Here is an 18,157-nt window from a genome sequence, read left to right on the forward strand (position 1 = left end):
GGTCAATTTAATATCAAAAAAGATATTAAAAAGAGCTTAGGAAAATAGTGGATGGCAAACCAAATATATACTTTATAAAATGAAAATGGGAAATTACGAGCAAAAATTAGAGTTGTATTAAATATAGTAAAAAATTGAAAATTGAATATGAAAGACTTTGTACTAGAGTTGTATTAAATATTGTAAAAAAATAAAAATTGAATATGAAAGACTTGTACTGTATCAGATATAAGAATCATACCTGCACGTGGATTTTTGTTATAGTTGAAAAGTTAAGGTGTAGAATATGTTGATTTTTGCGTGTAACTTTTGAACAGAGTTTTTCTCAATTTTCTGAGGTTTTGAAAAATTCTACTAGAGTTCGGCAAATGTTCCAGTTTCACAGGACTTTGGTATATGTTTTGTTCGATGTTTGTTTATCTGTTATCGTTATCTTTGAAAATGAGCACTTGTTACAATGATTTGAACCGCCTACTTTTTTACTATCTGATTGATCGCTGGAATAGTGGAATTTTCTAAATATTGAAAACTAAATTTGGTTTTTAGGGAAGTCATATTAAAAAAATAGGCCGCAATTTAACATAAAGATTTTCAATATATCTGACACTATATATTTAGTACACTTCAATCAACAGTATACGGTCATTAATAAATTACACCAAAAGTACCTTGTTGTTATTTTTTTTTTTTAGAAAAAAAAGTCTAATGATTGCTCGTTTTTACGCATTTGATTCTATACATTGATGATAATATGGCATTAAATATTTTACGTTTATTTGGTAATGGCATCCCCAAATGTTCAAATTGTACCGCAAATAAACTAAGAAAGAGGTTTTCATTCTATTCAGATTACTTAACTTTCATCCCCCTTTTTGTGTTCAATACGGAGACAACTGTCCTCTTTTGTATATTAACTAATTATCTTTTCATACACAATTATTTTTACTTTAATACAAAAAATTTCCATTGTTTTAAATTTTTCCATATTTACTTTCGGAGATGTTTTTTTTTATATTTCGTTTAGCTTGAAGAAAACTTAAATTAAAGTGTGTGTTTTTGTTGTTTTTATATAAGAGAATATTCGTTTGATATACTTATTCATATATTAGAGAAAACTCCTTTATTCTAATTTATTGCACTGGTAAAAGCAGAACAGAAAAATAAAAAAGAGCATAAAATGAAGCAGTAAATTTGTCATAATTATCAAAAGTGATTATCTCAACATGCGATCATTATGTAGGCGTGGCTAACGGTGCAACTAGGCGGAGCTTTACAACTGCCTACAGCGATAACGGAATCTGATTGGTTTTGATTAATTTTGCGTAAACTTAAGAAAAACGTGTAAATAAAAGATGCTTTGGCATTCTGTGATTATACGTTGTACCCTAACTGATATTAGAGAATCGAAAAAAGACATCTGTTAATATTTGACAAACTCAAGATCACACAATTAGCATCCAGCCTCTGTCGATTGTTTCTGTAAATTAAGACTGAACAGTGACAGTTGGGAGAAAATTTGTATACTTGCAACTATTGTGGATTATTTGACACGAAACAGGATGAGTTTGGGTGTGGCCGGGTATCACCATCAAGGATACCACCACCCGGGACCAATGACACACGATTTTTACCAAGCATACCAGCACATGCCTCGATATTCAGACCACTGCACGGACGCCGCTTATTTTCAGAACTGGGTTTTGAATGGCCACCATACAGATATTCCTATGCCGCCCGATATTTACGCAATGGGTGGCACTCCATCGTCGCCCGAGACGTACACCCTAGGTGGGGTACAGTACGAACACTACATTGATAAAAATGGGGACAGAATTGTGAAACGAAGGGTGACCGCTAACAAAAAAGAAAGAAGAAGGACACAAAGTATTAACACGGCTTTTGCTCAGCTTAGGGGATGTATACCAAATGTACCATCTGATACCAAATTATCCAAAATTAAAACATTAAGACTTGCTACAAGTTATATTACTTATCTCATGGATGTACTAGCCAAAGACGATCCCACGTTGACAGAGAATGGGTTTAAAGCGGAGTTAACGAAGCCGAAAAATGACAAAAAAGAAGACAAGAAGACAGCCATTAAATCCGAACCAGTAAGTAGGTTACTTTATAAATTATTTTGTAAATTTGAAATTTTGTACATTGAACTCGGCAATATATATATACATACGAGGTGGTCATGAAGTTCTAAAAGATATTTGCTTTTACCAGAAGTCTGTTAATCTTTTGGACGGGTAAATACAAAATTTTCCATGGTTATAAAAAAATTGAAACGAAATATGAAATATCGGAACAAATGCACTTCGTATTTTCCAGTCACAAAAGTCTAGTTAAAAAAATATCGCATAAGTCATACGTAAAATGATTTGTATTATTTAAATAGTAAAAGGTGTAACTAAATACAAATAATAATGAATTTCCATTAACCTATACTTCTTGGCGAATTTGATATATTATTTGAGATGTATTTTTGTACAATCTACTCGTACTTAATTTGCAATGTGTTAACTATTGTGTGAAAATTCAAAACTATTCGAAAACTTTATTTTCTACTGACATGCCAACAGTAAACTTTTAGAATTAAAAATTTGATTGAGTATGGAGGACAATATTATCTTTATGCTTATAGATAGCACAAAATTCGTTCCAACTTTACAAATTCTTGGTCTTAAGAAATTTGTTTTATAAGAAAAAAAAGTAGATATAGTACTATGATTGCCAATGAGACATTTCTCCACAAGAGACAAAATGACGTATACAATTGCGTTCTCTCTTAATTGGTAAAGACATCCAAACATTCAACAGACTTTTAGATTTTAAGATAAACATTATCAAAAAATGTTAAAGACAACATTTTGAAATAGATATTTTAACCAAGACAGGAAACTAATAGACCTACTTCAGAAGCACTGTGTTTTTATCATGCTATACATTTTAGCGAGGTACCAATTTATCAAAAATTTCATAATCTCAAATTATCTTAATGCATTAAAAACTCCTACTTAACGTAATGAATACCACTTATCTTTTATGACATTTTAAATTAATATCTATATTTATAAATCGTCCATTTTAAACGGAAAGAAACGTTAAGGGTGGATTATTTAAATACAAAATTAATTCTGAAAATGGTTCACTAAGTGCTCATGGACGAAGAATTTTAGTGAGAATGATATTTATGATGAAATTGGTTCCCGACGTGTTCAAGATGCATTTCAATACATACTAGTTTCTTTTTAATTATTCCTTCTCAACTTTCTTACCTTCTTGTCGATTTAGATCTTAATAGATTGTTAAGACATCAGTCCTGTCTATATGTGAAACCCTCTTTCGGTTATGTACAGTGGCGGATCCAGCCATTTTAAAAGGGGGGTTCCCAACAAAGAGTAAAGGGGGGTTCCAACTATATGCTCCCATTCAAATGCATTGATCGGCCAAAAAAAAGGGGGGTTCCAACCCCCGGAACCCCCCCCCCCCCCCCCTTGGATCCGCCACTGATGTATGTCTTTGTGATGCTGTCTCATTACAATTCACCCCCAAAAATTATATTACTCATATGTGGGTGCAGAATCATTTTGTACTTTAAATTTTTATTTCATCTTTTAATATAATATTATATATCTGATTAAATTTCAAATATGCATGCACTGGTCGGGCAAATGTAGTATCGTATGTCCGTAAAAAACCCACACAGACCTAAAAGGTTTATTGCAGAAAAGTATTGACTTTAATAAAACATTTTTTTTTTACATTTTTCATTGATCTTTCATTTGGAAAATCACATTGAAAGTATTCATAACCGTTAGAAAATTTAAATTCTAAAAAAAATCACAATTATGTATTGTTTTTGCAAATTTAACTTTCATTTATGAATTAAATTCTTGAAAAAGTCTCAAGTATGTTGAAATTGTTTACACTCTAAAATGTAAAATTTTGAAATGCCTGGTGCGACCCCTCACGTATATTTGCCCTGACCCCTTTTAACCGTAGCGAGATTTTATAAGTAGTTAATAACAGGGGCTTATCAGACATTCTTACGCATGATGTAGCCAGATTAGCAATGTAGATAGTTATATTTACTACAACCCGAGGTGTTTACTTACAAATATTTCTTATTAATGTGTAAATAGATACAAATAATCACCAAAAACAAAGAATTTACAATGGTATGATATAACGGACTATAAATGCTGTTCTTGCACTTTAACTTCGTATTGTTTTTCGCTTTGAAGAGAAACGGATTATATTTTTACTCAAGACGTAAAAATGTTCAGTTTTTTTTTTAGATTTTTGACTGTAATTTTGGGGAAAGATTATTCTCATTTGAAATCAATATTCTGAATAACCATTCAACACAGAAAACCCCAAATACTTACTCATACCAAATTCTATATGGGCATTATAAAGTTCTTCATAAAATTATAAAAAAAATGTTGAAGTTACAACAGAATAACTAAATTATTTTCAATGGTTCAATGATCTCATAAAAGTTTTAAAATATATTCTTATTTAACTGTGTCATAATCAAAAACACAATCCAAAAGTTAAATAATAATGAATAAAATGAATAAAGAGATTCTTTCAAGTTCTCTCACTTTATTAAACGGATAGTAGCTACGATTTTCGTTAAAATTACTTTTTTAATCTATATGCCGGATTTTGTACAAAAAGTAAAATAATTATGATTAAAACAATTACTGGTTACGTTCCATTAAGCATTTAGAATTTTTTTAACGTTTAACACCTACATTTATTTATTATCTATAGATAATAATTCGATGTTAAGCCCAACCCTTATTCATGTGACCTTTACTCGTCAGTTCCCAATGCGCAATCGCACATTGTGCCTCGAAGGGAAAATGGTCGAACAGGGGAATGTTATCGCGGAAATGGTACGCGACATTAACAGTTTCAGCGAGAAAAGAAACAAAAAAGAGGTGCAGACAAGTTATTGTAAATTAAAAATAAAAAAACGTCGATGAGATCGGTCATTAAAATCACTCGAAACACCTGCGACGCAGGCAAAGTCAAACAAAAGTAGCCGACGGTTTGCGTAATGTTTACATTTCTTAAATTTTCGAGATCACATGAAAAAAAATCTCAACGTGTTCATAATTGTCAAAAATATGTTTATAAATTTACGGGCAGTAATCTCCCACCTTAGAAGAAATTAGAAATCAACTTCCTAAACTTAAGTATTATTCTTCAAGTGTATCCTTCATGGAGGCCCCGATTTAACACACAAACACGTGTATACATTATCGGCATGGTTTGGTCATACAAATGTAATAACAAGTGTATAATATCGCCATTGTTGGAGAATCTTGGGTTGGAATAATATGACGGTATTTGTTATATTTTTTATTTACATAATTTGATAAATGGCGTCAAATATGTACGTTTAATAAAGAGTAATTATCAAATATGTAAGAAAACAAAAAGCACGTGTTCGTATCTATATATATCTTGGTTAGCTCACTCGCTATGTCGGCAAAGTTCGGGAAGTAAACCCGATGCATAATTAATGAGATGAATAGGCACACTACACGATATGAATTATCAATTATTAACACTTCTGTAGTTTATGAAAACATTTTAGAGATCTTATTGCTTATATTTAGTACATATCTTTGATTTTAGCAGCTTTAAAACTTGTTCATAATTTTGTCAAAATCGTAGCTACTATCCCTTTAACTCTTCCGTTTTAATGTGAACTGTCATCGTTTTTATAAGAGCATTGCAACATTCCACTGCCCAGTAATGGCCGTCAAAAACCAGCTTCGAATCGCTCGTCCTGCTGAGGTTAAACCAACAACCGGCGACAGAAATTAGATGTGTAATCAACAATTCCATTCAGTTATTTGTTTCTGAATATCTTTTATCAAAATGTTTTCATTAAGAAAAATACTTCTGAGCTCGTTAAACTCTATGTGGCCATGTTAACCCTGTGATCCCGCGAGTTTTGAAATGAAGCACCGTGATTAAAAACATAAAAATGATATCAATCATAAACTCTGAATTCATTATATCCAAAACATTACAAATCTTTTTAAAATCCCGTTTTTAAATAACAGCGTACCAGCATTGTTTCGATTATTTTATTTTAATAAACGTAAGAATGGACAGGAATAAAAATTTATACATTTGATCTCCTGTTTATGACGACTGCTTTCTGTAAATCTATAATACTATTTTAACTGATTGTTCCCTTTGGGTTTTGTTCTAAAATAATTTCGGATATTGTTCGTATACCCTTCTAAACTCTATAAATAGAAATAACAATCTCATTTCGTTTTCTGAAAATTCAAATATTTTTGATTAGATAGACTTTCAATAAGTACACCATTATAGTTGATTTAAATAAAATAAAACATTATAAATATAAAAAAATTATAAATATAAAAACATTATAAATATAAAAAAATTATAAATATAAAAACATTATAAATATAAAAAAATTATAAATATAAAAACATTATAAATATAAAAACATTATGAGAAAACAAATTGAAATCTATTATATCACTCACTCCTCTTGTAAAATGAAAATTAGTATACTTGAAGAACAACATATTCTCTAAATTTTATAGTCTCTAAACTGCTACAGACATACTCGGAAGCAATCCTTAGGAATATGCAAAAGAAAAAGAGACATAAGGTACACATTTGAAGATGAAGACAATTGACTACCTTTCATAATGAGAGGTTACTCGTTTATATAAACACTATGAACTATGAAAATAAGTATACTTGAAGAACAGTATATTCTCTAAATTTTATAATCTCTAAACTGCAACAAACAAACTCGGAAGTATTTCGTCGGAAACTGCAACAGAAAAGAGACATAAGGTACACATTTAAAGATGAAGACACTTGACTAGCTTTCATACCGAGAGGTTAATCGTCTAAATGACAAGTGATGTCTTATTTCATTTCAAAAATTAGGTGTAGATTTCACCATTTGAAATCAATTTGCTGTTTTTATGTGTAGACGGCTCCACTTTACATGTTCTGCTATATGAATGTGCTTAGCTGCTGTGAAAAATCTATAACTCCACTAATAAAATTAACGGAGGGCATTTCGTATATATTTCATTCTAAAGCAGATGTATTTCTGAGTGAAATATACAATGAAAATAAACTGAAATAGACATCGTTAATAATTTGAAATGGACAACGAAAAAGCTCATACATTGAAAAACGAAACTTATTTGAAAACAATGCAACTAATTTAAACTAAAAAGTGAAATTATATTCAAAAAGAAGTTAAACTAGAGAATAAAAATAAATTTAAATAGAGGATGAAATTCAGTTACATCGCCATGAAGCTAACCCAAACTATAGACAGTATAATAAGTCAAAATAGATTATGGAAATAAGCTGAAATATCCTTCGGCAATAATTTGAAAAAGACAACGAAAATAATCTGAAATATACATCGATAAGAAATTGAAATAGACGGTAGAAAAGGCTGAACTAGCCATCGAAAAATATATTCAAAAACTGAAATAGACCACGAAACTTGTTTGAAAGGCAATGCAACTAATTTTTAACTAGAAAGTGAAATTATTTGAAAATGAGTTTAAATAGACAATAAAATATAGTTATACACCGCAATGAAACTAGCTCTAACTAGACAGTGAAATAAGTCGAAATAGACAAATGAAAATAAGCTAAAATAGATTACGAAAATAAGAAAACAAATTGAAAACTCTAACATGTAAGCTAAAATCGATTACAAAAATAAGATTAATAAAGACAATGAAATTAAGTTGAAATAGACAAAGGAAATGGGCAAAGAAAACTCATGAAACATGATTAAAAAATAATAAAATTTGGTTGAAACGGATGAATATATAAAATATAAAAAATTGTCCAATAATTTACAGTTTACTTGCAGTGTATCTATACTGTTTAATCTAAAATAACATTTATAATTTCATTTCATGCTGACTTCATTGTTTTTATAAGTGGCTGAAAAACATTCTAGTGTTACTGATATGCCACCTATGACTTTCCAGATTACATGACAAACATGTACGTTTTGAAATCATCGTTTTGTAATGAGAGAAAGTATAACTACACCTTAATTTGGCATACAAGTATACAAGTATAACTGTAGATTCTACCGTATGATGTTGATATTTTAGAGCGAAATTTAAAAAATAAACAAAGTCAGCACTATTAAATATTGCGTTTTTTTTTGGTAACATTCACACGTTTAGCGAAAAAAATTAAAAAGTACTACATCTTTTGACGTGTTTTATAATAGCATCTCAAATTACAAAATATACGATCAAAACAAAATGCAAATTACATTATATACTTTTGACCCAACTGAAGCTTACAACAATATTATATTTACAATAATTCGCAAAAGTGCTTTTATAATAGGAAGATAATTTATAAGATCAGATACACAAGTAGTAGCTTACACGTTTTCCTCTTTAACATCCTCAAGGAAATTATGTACCACTTAGCACCGTTTTAACTGCATTTACCTCTTCTTCGTCAGTGTGTTTGAGTGTTATTATTTGGAGTGTATATTTTATTTCATTTAGACATGCAAGGAAGTTGATGGTTTTCTAAGGCCAGTTTTGCAACGGTTTATATTTCGTGGTAGAATTCATCTAGAAAAATAAAATTTTAGAGAGAGAGATAAATTTTAGAATGAGGCTTCATGTTTCTCAGTTTAAAATTTTCTGTGTAGCGGTTTTTTAGGACGAACTTGTTTTTCTTTTGGCTTTAGGTCATGCTGGTTGCCTGTCAGATATATTTGTCTAAGAAATCTGTTTGGGTCATCAACATTTATTTTGCAAATAACGTGGTCAATTGATGAATCAAAGGAAAAAAAGTAGAATCGTTTTAATCTGACTGTTTGTCCAGTGTTTACATGATCAAAAACAACAAATATTCTACTTAAAGAAATTTGTTCCCTTTTCTCAACAAAATCCCCCAAAAAACTATCTGGAACTGTATGAAAGAAACAATTTTTACAGAGAAGACTTCAAGTACTCGTTTCATTCATCCGAATAATTCAGTCGCTACAGTTCTACATGCACTGGACGTAAGAGGACGCGGAATCATTTGAATTACGCTTTATCTGATATGTCAACGTTTTAAAATTTAACGGTTACCGGATCAAACATTTCCCGCCAAAAATACAAACCTATATATAACGATTGAGAAATTAAGAAAATGCTAAGGGCAAAATATATTTTTAGTGTGTTTACGTTTCGTTAAAAAATATATATATAAAAGTTTTAGTGGTAACGTTTAAACACTAAATAGAGACCGGGTAATTCTTGCTTTGTATATTTATAAGAACATGTGCAATAAATGTCCGACGGGCAAAAAAGTAAGACCGCGTCATAGATAAAGTTACGACCACATGTTTACATAAGGCGCGTGGATAATTTGTTTACTAAATATTTGATTGTTATCTTCATCAAAGACATTTGTAACGGGGACTTGGGATATACATCTGTAAAGCAGTAAAAATGTCAGTACAGATTTCTCATAACCGGAATGTTTCCGGTCTTCTCCGTAATCGAACTATTCTATTTGCGAGTATGCAGCCATCCAAGATCGAGAGAAACGAAACATTCTGACTGCATCTTTTATAAAAAAGATTAAATTGAGTTCTGTATGAATTTATAATTATTCACATGTTTTTTTCCTATTTTTTATTTCAATAACAAAATTTCCGTTCATCGTGAATTTCTATTAAAAAAAACCCACTTATTGAACCCAGTTTTTTGAAGAAAAAAACGGCACGATTTCATATATAATATATGCAAAATCGTTAGGACCTAGTGGATATTTCAGACTCATTAGTACATATGATGCTAAACTAAATACTGAAAATATTCGACAAAATATGAAAGGGGATAGCAATCAAATTATCAAGGAAATGTTATATATTTCGTTTGTTAACAACCTTTTCTAAAATACTGTCTAGAAAGTAGACTTATTTTGTTAAAATATATCTTCGATTTGGTAAAAAGAAACGTTAATTAAGATTTGTAAATAAGTTAATAAATATTTACAGAGGCGACAAACTGCACTGTTGTAATATATTATCATCATAACGAATTAGAGTTTGCTGTTTTCTAAATAAAAAAATACCAATAATGTGTTATTAAAACTGTAAAATTTAGCATCAAATTGAGAAAATAAAGCAAATAACAATCATATTTTCTCAAGAACAGGTGCGAAGGGACGACTCTCAGTTTTTATAAACACTTCTTTTACACATATTGTGGAAACTAGATACTATATCTTGTCGCGGAAAGTTTCGCCGAGGGAGTTAACATCACGTCCATGTAAACGATCGGCGGAATTATTCATAATTACAATCCAACGCCCATCAAATTAAAATGGCTATACATCATTGAATGATATCGGAATAATCTCCGAGGCTATAATTCCCTAATTCGATTTGTGTTTGATTCCTCATCTTGTTCAATTTTTGATCAATTTTCTTTCATGTTACGAAAACCTCCGCAGGAATTAAGCCGGTTTAATTTAATATAGCTAATTGATGAAGTACCCATAAAAAGGCAGTTGGGTATTCTATTCAATATAGTAAAATTAACATTGATACGGTAATTATCGGTGGTTGATCATCATTTGACGTGCACAAACTTAAAATGGTTTCTTTATTAGTCCCTTGTGCGCAAGGTTAGTTTGTTGTGATACACAGCACTCCATCTGTTTATAGAAGAAATGAACCACAAAAAATGTAACAAATCAATTGGTTAAACCAGTTGTGGCAAGAAAATTAAACATTATTTGCATTTTATGATTTTTCGTAAATGGGTGCATGATACAGCGTTTGATTTTAAACTATAGGTATGTGTACCACAACACATTACGAATGACGGTAAAATATTTGTTAAAATACCGTTTATAACAATAACATTATACTCATTAGCTACAAAAAGAGATTTGACGGATGCAGATAAAAAAATAAAGGATTGTTTGACGCTAACGGCAGCAAAAATCGGAGGTTTGACGCTTGACAATAAAGGGCATTCCTAATCCCTAATATTCTGTTCAAGGATTTGGAGGTTTGGATAGTCCTGAGCGGTCACATGTTCAAAATAAATTAACACATAACTTTCTTTTTGTAATCGAAAACATTACTTTTTTATAAAAAGATAATTCCTTCGTTTGAACAAACATAATATGTTTTACTTAATTGTTCGAATTACATTCAGTGAAAAAACAATCCAAAAAGATAATTAACACAGATACTTTAAACAAATGTTGATGGGTTGCACATGAAAACCTAAATGCGAAACTAAATGTGACCAACTGTCTGAGAAATGATATAATCATATTCCATTCTTTATCATACCTTCATACAAAAATAGTTTGTATATACATGTAGATAACAAAGTTAATCACGCTTAAATGTTTTGTTTGTAAATTATACATATACAAACTATAAATATTTACAGATAAATAATTGTCTTTATGAATGAAGCCTTTGAGATGAGAAAAAATACATGCTATCTCAATTATTACGTTCATGCGCTATCTGTCGTCTGCCCAAACTTTTTTAATTTTCATTTCTACATTTCACGTGCACGTGCCTTGTAAAAGATAAGTGCAAACGATGCTTCTGATTGTCGTTAAGTTTATTTCTGAATGTAAATCATTTTTTAAATGATTTTTCTTGAATCTGGCATGGCAGTTCTTTACGACGAAAACGATAAGAACATGCCAAAACTGCACTTAAATGAACTCTGAAAAAATGCCACTAATTATGTACATGTTGATAACTTTTTATGTTGAAAATAAGACATAATTAATGGTTGTATAACTAAAAGCTGATTAGAGTATATATCTTAATTTTGTTAAGGGTTTCTGTTTTTAATGGCGGATTCAAAGTCCGGACAAATTGGTCAGTTTGGATACGCGAATCTGATTAGCCGCTATATGCATAACATGATTTGAAACATTATTCACGTACAGAAGTAAGATTTTTAAAGGGAAAATCAAGTAAACGTAAACTACTAAAAACAAAAATGGATGCAATATATCTTCACTGTGTTTGTATCTTGGTTAGAATATCATCAGCTATGGTATTTCTATTCCAAAAATAATACAAATAGTTTCATTTGTTCCTAGGGAAACTCAATGTGGAAAAAGTAGTTCACATTGAATATGAATTAAGAATTTGGAGGGGTTCCGGTGAATACCCTCTGACTAAATTCTATATTATTCTTGAGAAGAAATAGCAATGTCAAATTAAAACAACTCGAACCCCGAAACATTCAAAGTAAAATGTTTATTCAAATCAAATATTTTAAGAAAACGGGAAATCGATTCCCACACTTGTCGTCTGCGAAGAAAATTTTTGAAGGCAGAAGGTCCGTAATAATCATCAGATCAAACTCAATTGAATTTGAAATAATTGTGTTATTGTAAACGATTGGTCGTTGTTAATTATCAAATAAAATGATTATCCCAACAATGAAAAAGATGTATCAATGGCAATTTAATTTCATTACAAAATTCCATAACGAAGAGCTATGGAAAGATTACTGATGAAATTTATCGCATTTTGTTTCTTTATTTATAGTCAATATTTCCTGCTTGTTTTTATTAAAACACGTTGCTTAAATATATTCTGTTTGTTTAAAACACGTTGTTAAAAAAATATTAACTGTTTTGGAAACACGTTTCTTTAAAAAATCCGATTGAAAAAAAATAAAATACGTCCGACGGTTAAAAAATGCCCGAAGAAGTTCACGCGTATGTATCAAATACCATGCAAGTGTTCGGACTCCAGAATATTGTTAAGGGACTGAGTTGGTGCATATGCCGGAGGGGACCGGGGGAACGAAATGTTGCGGATTGATTTAGAACTTTTGCCTCCCTTTCCATACATTTATGTGACTGTCCACTTTCCGGTTCTTTTTTGTCCCTCAGTATCTCATTTCAGGTATTCTTTTTATATTTAATGATTTAACTTATTTTGCTGCTCGGCATAAAAATAAAAAATAAAAAACTTTGTTTCAAAAAATGTTCTCGAAATAAGAAGCATTTTTTGCATTGATCAGTCGGCAAACAAGAGAAAGGACTAGTCCGTTTTGTATAGTATTGTACTTTTACTTCGAAATCGACCTCCTTTCTTAGAAAAGTAATTTTTCCACGTCAGATGTTGCATTCAACAGCAGTTTGACATTTTCAGTAAAGATTTTCGAAAAAAAAATCGAATGAACTTCAGCATTTTATGCAAAAAAGTGAGAGGAAAAAACTCAATTTATTTGCAAAGATTTTTAAGTCATGCATTTTTTATGTTATTTACGAGAATGAAAATTGACGTATGTTATGAATACTTTATGTTATTTATTTTCATAATTTTTATGAATGGAATAATTTTAAAACATTTTTGCTGAAGATATCAATGTAATCAGAACTCCTGCGGCGAACCACTAGTTACCCGCCATGTCTTATGCAAACTTATCAAATATTTGATTATATGTTCGCTTATCTTATGCAAAAAATATTTAAAAACTACAAGATGTAAATGTATTAACAAAAAAAAAACTAACCCGGAGAGGAAATGATATATTTACGTTATTTTGACGTAGTTTTGACTGATACGACTTTAAACAACGGAAACGCATTTTTCACGCTTTATAATATATTTTATTGTTTTGAATTAAAGTAGCTAAGTTACACATTAAAGCCATTATATTTCTTGTTTTTTAAAACATTTTAAGAGAGGAAATAATTAAATCGTAGTTGTGTAAGTTGATTTAATCACGACTTGTAGAAACTGAATGTTGGCGTCTTATAGTCGAAGAATCATTTTAAGCAAGCCCACCCATAATCCGCTGTCTAAAAATTGAAATCTTAAACGTCGGAAATGGGTTTTGAATTCTACCATTTTATGTGAGAACTGACCATGCCAGTTTTAAAAGTATATGTGCACTTTTACTGTATCTGGAATATGAGTCTAATTTCTTAAAACTTAAGTTGAAATTGATTTTTTAAGGTGAAAAATCGTCAATTAACTATAACATAGAAGACAAATAATAAAGTGGGATTTATACTGTTATTTCATTCCTACAATTTGTTTTCTGTCTGTTTGTAAACTATTGTGAAGTAAGATAACTTTAATTAAAAAGGGATCAGTTCATTAGTTAGTTTGGTATTTTAAACAAATTCTTGTATATCCATACTGACAGCGGAACTGACCGGAAACACCCGACGAAGACAAATCTTTGCAGTCCTCTCAAGTCGCGAAAATGGATGCATTCTCAGAAGACTTTAGCAAGAGACCGTGTGTTATTACACGACATATAAAAACGTTGAAAATTTAAGACAATGATACTACTATTTTTATTGTATGAAAACTGAGACACGATTTGAAGTCGGAGATAGCATTTTATGTTTACGTTCGGTGGTCGCTTTCTTCACTTTTATTATCAACAAATTTGTCTCAGTATACCATTTATTTTGCTGAAAGATATTTTAATTAGCGAAGATTAAATGGACGTATGACAGACACTTGATAAAGCTGCGGTTACAAGGTCAAAAGGTTGCATGGGATCACCCAAGTGTTTTACGTTTTATTCGGAACTCCTCTATCTTGATGTATGCTTTCTTAGATATCATGACATGTTTTACCAACCTGCAAATGACATCATTTGTAAACAAAATATTTTCTTAAGTAAACATATCTTAAATTTTCTCCTCAAGTATTTCGGGTCATAGAGAACACAATATAAAAACACGATGTTGTGGTATGTTTGCCATAGAGACAATTACTGGTATGCATCACAGATCTACTGCACGGACCAAATGACGATCATGGTTGTCGGTTGTTGCTGATTTACATGTATATTTATTCTTTTGTCATTATTTTTTCATAAATTAGGCCATTAGTTTTCTCACTTGAATTGTTTTACATTTGTCATTCGGGGTCTTTAAAAGCTGACTATGCGGTATGGGCTCTGCTCATTGTTGAAGGCCGTACGGTGAACTATAGTTGTTCATTTCACTTTAATCAATGTACAGGGTCTAACCAGGGTTTAACAATGCACAAAAGCCATACCGTATAATAACCTATTGAATTCCAAGCATGACCAATAGTGTATCTTAAATAAAAAAAAATTCAAAGAGAAAACCAAGTCTGAGTACTTCTCAAAACAAATTAATATAGAACAAACTTCAGCAACAGCAACCTAATTAGAAAATTGATCTTTGATTATACCATGTTCAAAAAATTAAAGTGAATAACGATTCCAATGAATTATAACAGTTTGTTTGTGAAATAAAAGTACTGAATAATAGAAACATTTTGAGAAGAATATTAACTAAGTACTAAATCTGGGAAAAAAAAGCAATACATAAACATATAATTGAAAAAAAATACTTATTAAATAAAAAAAAAAAAAAAACAAAGGCTTATTACTTGAAAATATGTGAATATTATTGTTCCGAGTAGATTTTTTTATACACGAATCTGTGTGCTTTATAAATATTCAGCAACACTTGAAATTAATGTGAATCAGATATTTGCCACTGAATGTTTAGTATTTTTCAATCAATAGCCATTGATTAAATTTATTATTGCACTATATTATTAAAGATGTTGGATCTGTGTTAAATTGTCTCCAATTAAAATTTTACAATGCTACAACCTTTGAATTTACCCCCGTTAGCGAAAATTGTATGTCATTTGAATTTTTCAAAAAACCAAGGATTTTCTTATCCCAGGCATAGATTACCTTAGCCGTATTTGGCACAATTTTTTGGAATTTCGGATCCTCAATTCTCTTCAACTTTGTACATGCTTGGCTTTATAAATATTTTGATATGAGCGTCACTCAGACACTGATGAGTCTTGTGTAGACGAAACGCGCGTCTATCGTACTAAATTATAATCCTGGTACCTTTGATAAATAATTATATTTGATTGTTGATATTGTATAAGAAGATTTATTAAATTTCCTTTTCTCTTTTTTCAGATGGACATTCTGGAGAGTGATTCAGGTAGTGACAAAAGTGACAAAAGTAAGGGACGAGGACGAACAGGTTGGCCGCAACATGTCTGGGCCTCCGAGTTAAAACCGTGAATTAATCATTAGATTTAGTGACGATCAATAGCAATTCCAAGAAGGATACGTGAATTCCACAGGAAATCCGGGTTTTATGACATGAAATTCCGAAAAACCAAATTAGACAGACAGGAAGTACTGCAAACGGAACTATACGCATGCTATTCACTGCATGGACAAAACAGGATATCCGGTTGAATTGAAAGACATTTCCGGTAAACATTTACTTTCCAATTTGTGTTTTGCAGCATTTCTTTAATTTTGTGAATGATTGTAGAACGAACTATTTATCTGCATATATGTGTGTGTGAGAATTTGAACAATTATCTAATAGACTTTTGTGATACGGAGTTTATTGCAATACTTGAGGTTATCGAATTTTTACGATAAATCAAGTGGCAGTCGTCCAAGGTCAACTATGACACGATACCGAAATCCGAACACAACTTATTCGTGCCAAATTAATGATTGTTATGTTGTTTTTTCTTAATTATTCAGAGATTTTATAACTAAATATGAGATACTCAAATACATGTTTTATTGAACTTATTAGTTTTGTTGCAATGCATATACTTATTTTTTAAAGTGAAGATTTGAGACCTTGAACAAATTAATGCAAGTTATTAAACTACATATCATGTGGTTCAAGTTTTGCTTACAATGATCAGAACATACTTCGTTTTACTTTCTGTTCTGATATTTATTATATCAGCCAACGAAATTTCAGCCTTCAGTCATTTGAATGTGTTCATTAATCGGGCAAAACCCGAGAAGATCCCGAAAATTATTTGGATTGAAGGTAGAGCGATGCCTTTTCAGACCTTTGTAACCAAAGCTTAGTTAGATACATGCTATGTATTTTAGAGAGATTAATCTTAATATTTACTTAACAAAAAGATGACCTCAAAAACAAAACAAGGACAAAAAAATTGAAAACATGGAGAAGAGGAAAATAACGAGGGTGTTGGGCAACGGAACAGAAACCGAACAACACAAACATAACATGGAGAAAATTCCCATGTGCTTATGTCACACTCTTAATCGGCATAATTGAAGAAAAATCACGAAAGAAAGAAATAAGGTCTATTAGAGATCTGTCCGGATATCAACACAATTCTAGACACGATACCAAAAAAAAAACCACACAAAAAAAAATCCAGAAAATAAAACCATACGCATGAGTGACGAAAAGTCGTAATTCAGTAGTATTAAAGATTTTTCCGGATCAACACAAAATTCCAAACATGACGAAAAACACACACAAACAAACAAAAAAAACATCACATACTTGAAAAAAAAATCACAAACGCGCACTGTGCATAATTAAAGACAACCGCTGGGACAAGGTTCATGACTGTAAATGCATTGGATAATATGAAGGAGTTTAAACTTATATTTTTCGAGACACTCACCAAACCACCTTTCCCAATCATTGGAACCATATTAGGCATACAGACATAAGGGCATCCTTTTAGCTGAAATAGTATAATACATTAATGTTATGGGGTCAGTTGAAACTTGCCTCCAGTTATGGGATTCACGATTGTCTTTGAAGATCTGTTGGTGGCATCTGCCTTTTTTCTGCTCTTTGGTCGGGTTGTTGTTGTCTCTTTAACTAATTTCACGTTTCCATTATCTATTGTATAACATAAAAAATTTGATATCATGTGATAGCCAATGAGACAATACTTTACAAGAGACTAAATGAAATTAATTAATATAGACCAGCGTTCGACCTTCAACAATGATAAAAGCCCATACCGTATAATAAGCTATAAAAGACCCCGAAATGACAAATGTTAAGTAATTCAAGCGAGAAAACTAACGGCCTATTTCATGAACAAAAAAATCAACGAAAAACAAATATGTAACAAAAACAATCGACGAAATACAGGCTATTGACCTGTAACATTCACATACATACAGTATGTGGCGGGATTGAACACACATGTTAGCCGAATCTCAACCCTCCTTTAACTTTGGACAGTGATGTAACAGTACAGTACAACATAAGGATGAACTTTAAAAACCAGTGGAAAAAAACTTCAGATACA

General features: G+C 30.9%; 1 protein-coding gene across 2 annotated transcripts; it reads left to right on the forward strand.

Annotated features, from left to right (window-relative positions):
• The first annotated feature begins 1,345 nt into the window (after positions 1–1,345).
• LOC139486267 (heart- and neural crest derivatives-expressed protein 2-like) lies at positions 1,346–16,632 on the forward strand. 2 transcript variants are annotated; one of them, XM_071271073.1, is made up of 2 exons: positions 1,346–2,118; positions 16,014–16,632. In XM_071271073.1, the coding sequence occupies exons 1-2, from the start codon at positions 1,560–1,562 to the stop codon at positions 16,031–16,033; spliced, it is 579 nt and encodes a 192-aa protein (XP_071127174.1). In that variant the 5' UTR covers positions 1,346–1,559; the 3' UTR covers positions 16,034–16,632. The 2 variants fall into 2 exon arrangements, with proteins under 2 accessions (XP_071127174.1, XP_071127173.1); XM_071271072.1 differs by having other exon boundaries at positions 1,351–2,114.
• The last annotated feature ends 1,525 nt before the right edge of the window (positions 16,633–18,157 follow it).

This window comes from Mytilus edulis, chromosome 8 (assembly GCF_963676685.1).
Source record: "Mytilus edulis chromosome 8, xbMytEdul2.2, whole genome shotgun sequence".
In the NCBI taxonomy this organism is placed as follows: Eukaryota; Metazoa; Mollusca; class Bivalvia; order Mytilida; family Mytilidae; genus Mytilus; species Mytilus edulis.

Bases quoted from the DNA above. Each gene is read 5' to 3' on its own strand.
- LOC139486267 (XM_071271072.1), top strand. From the start codon at position 1,560: ATGAGTTTGGGTGTGGCCGGGTATCACCATCAAGGATACCACCACCCG. The intron at 2,115-16,013 runs GTAAGTAGGTTA...CTCTTTTTTCAG, and splicing joins CAGCCATTAAATCCGAACCA to ATGGACATTCTGGAGAGTGA.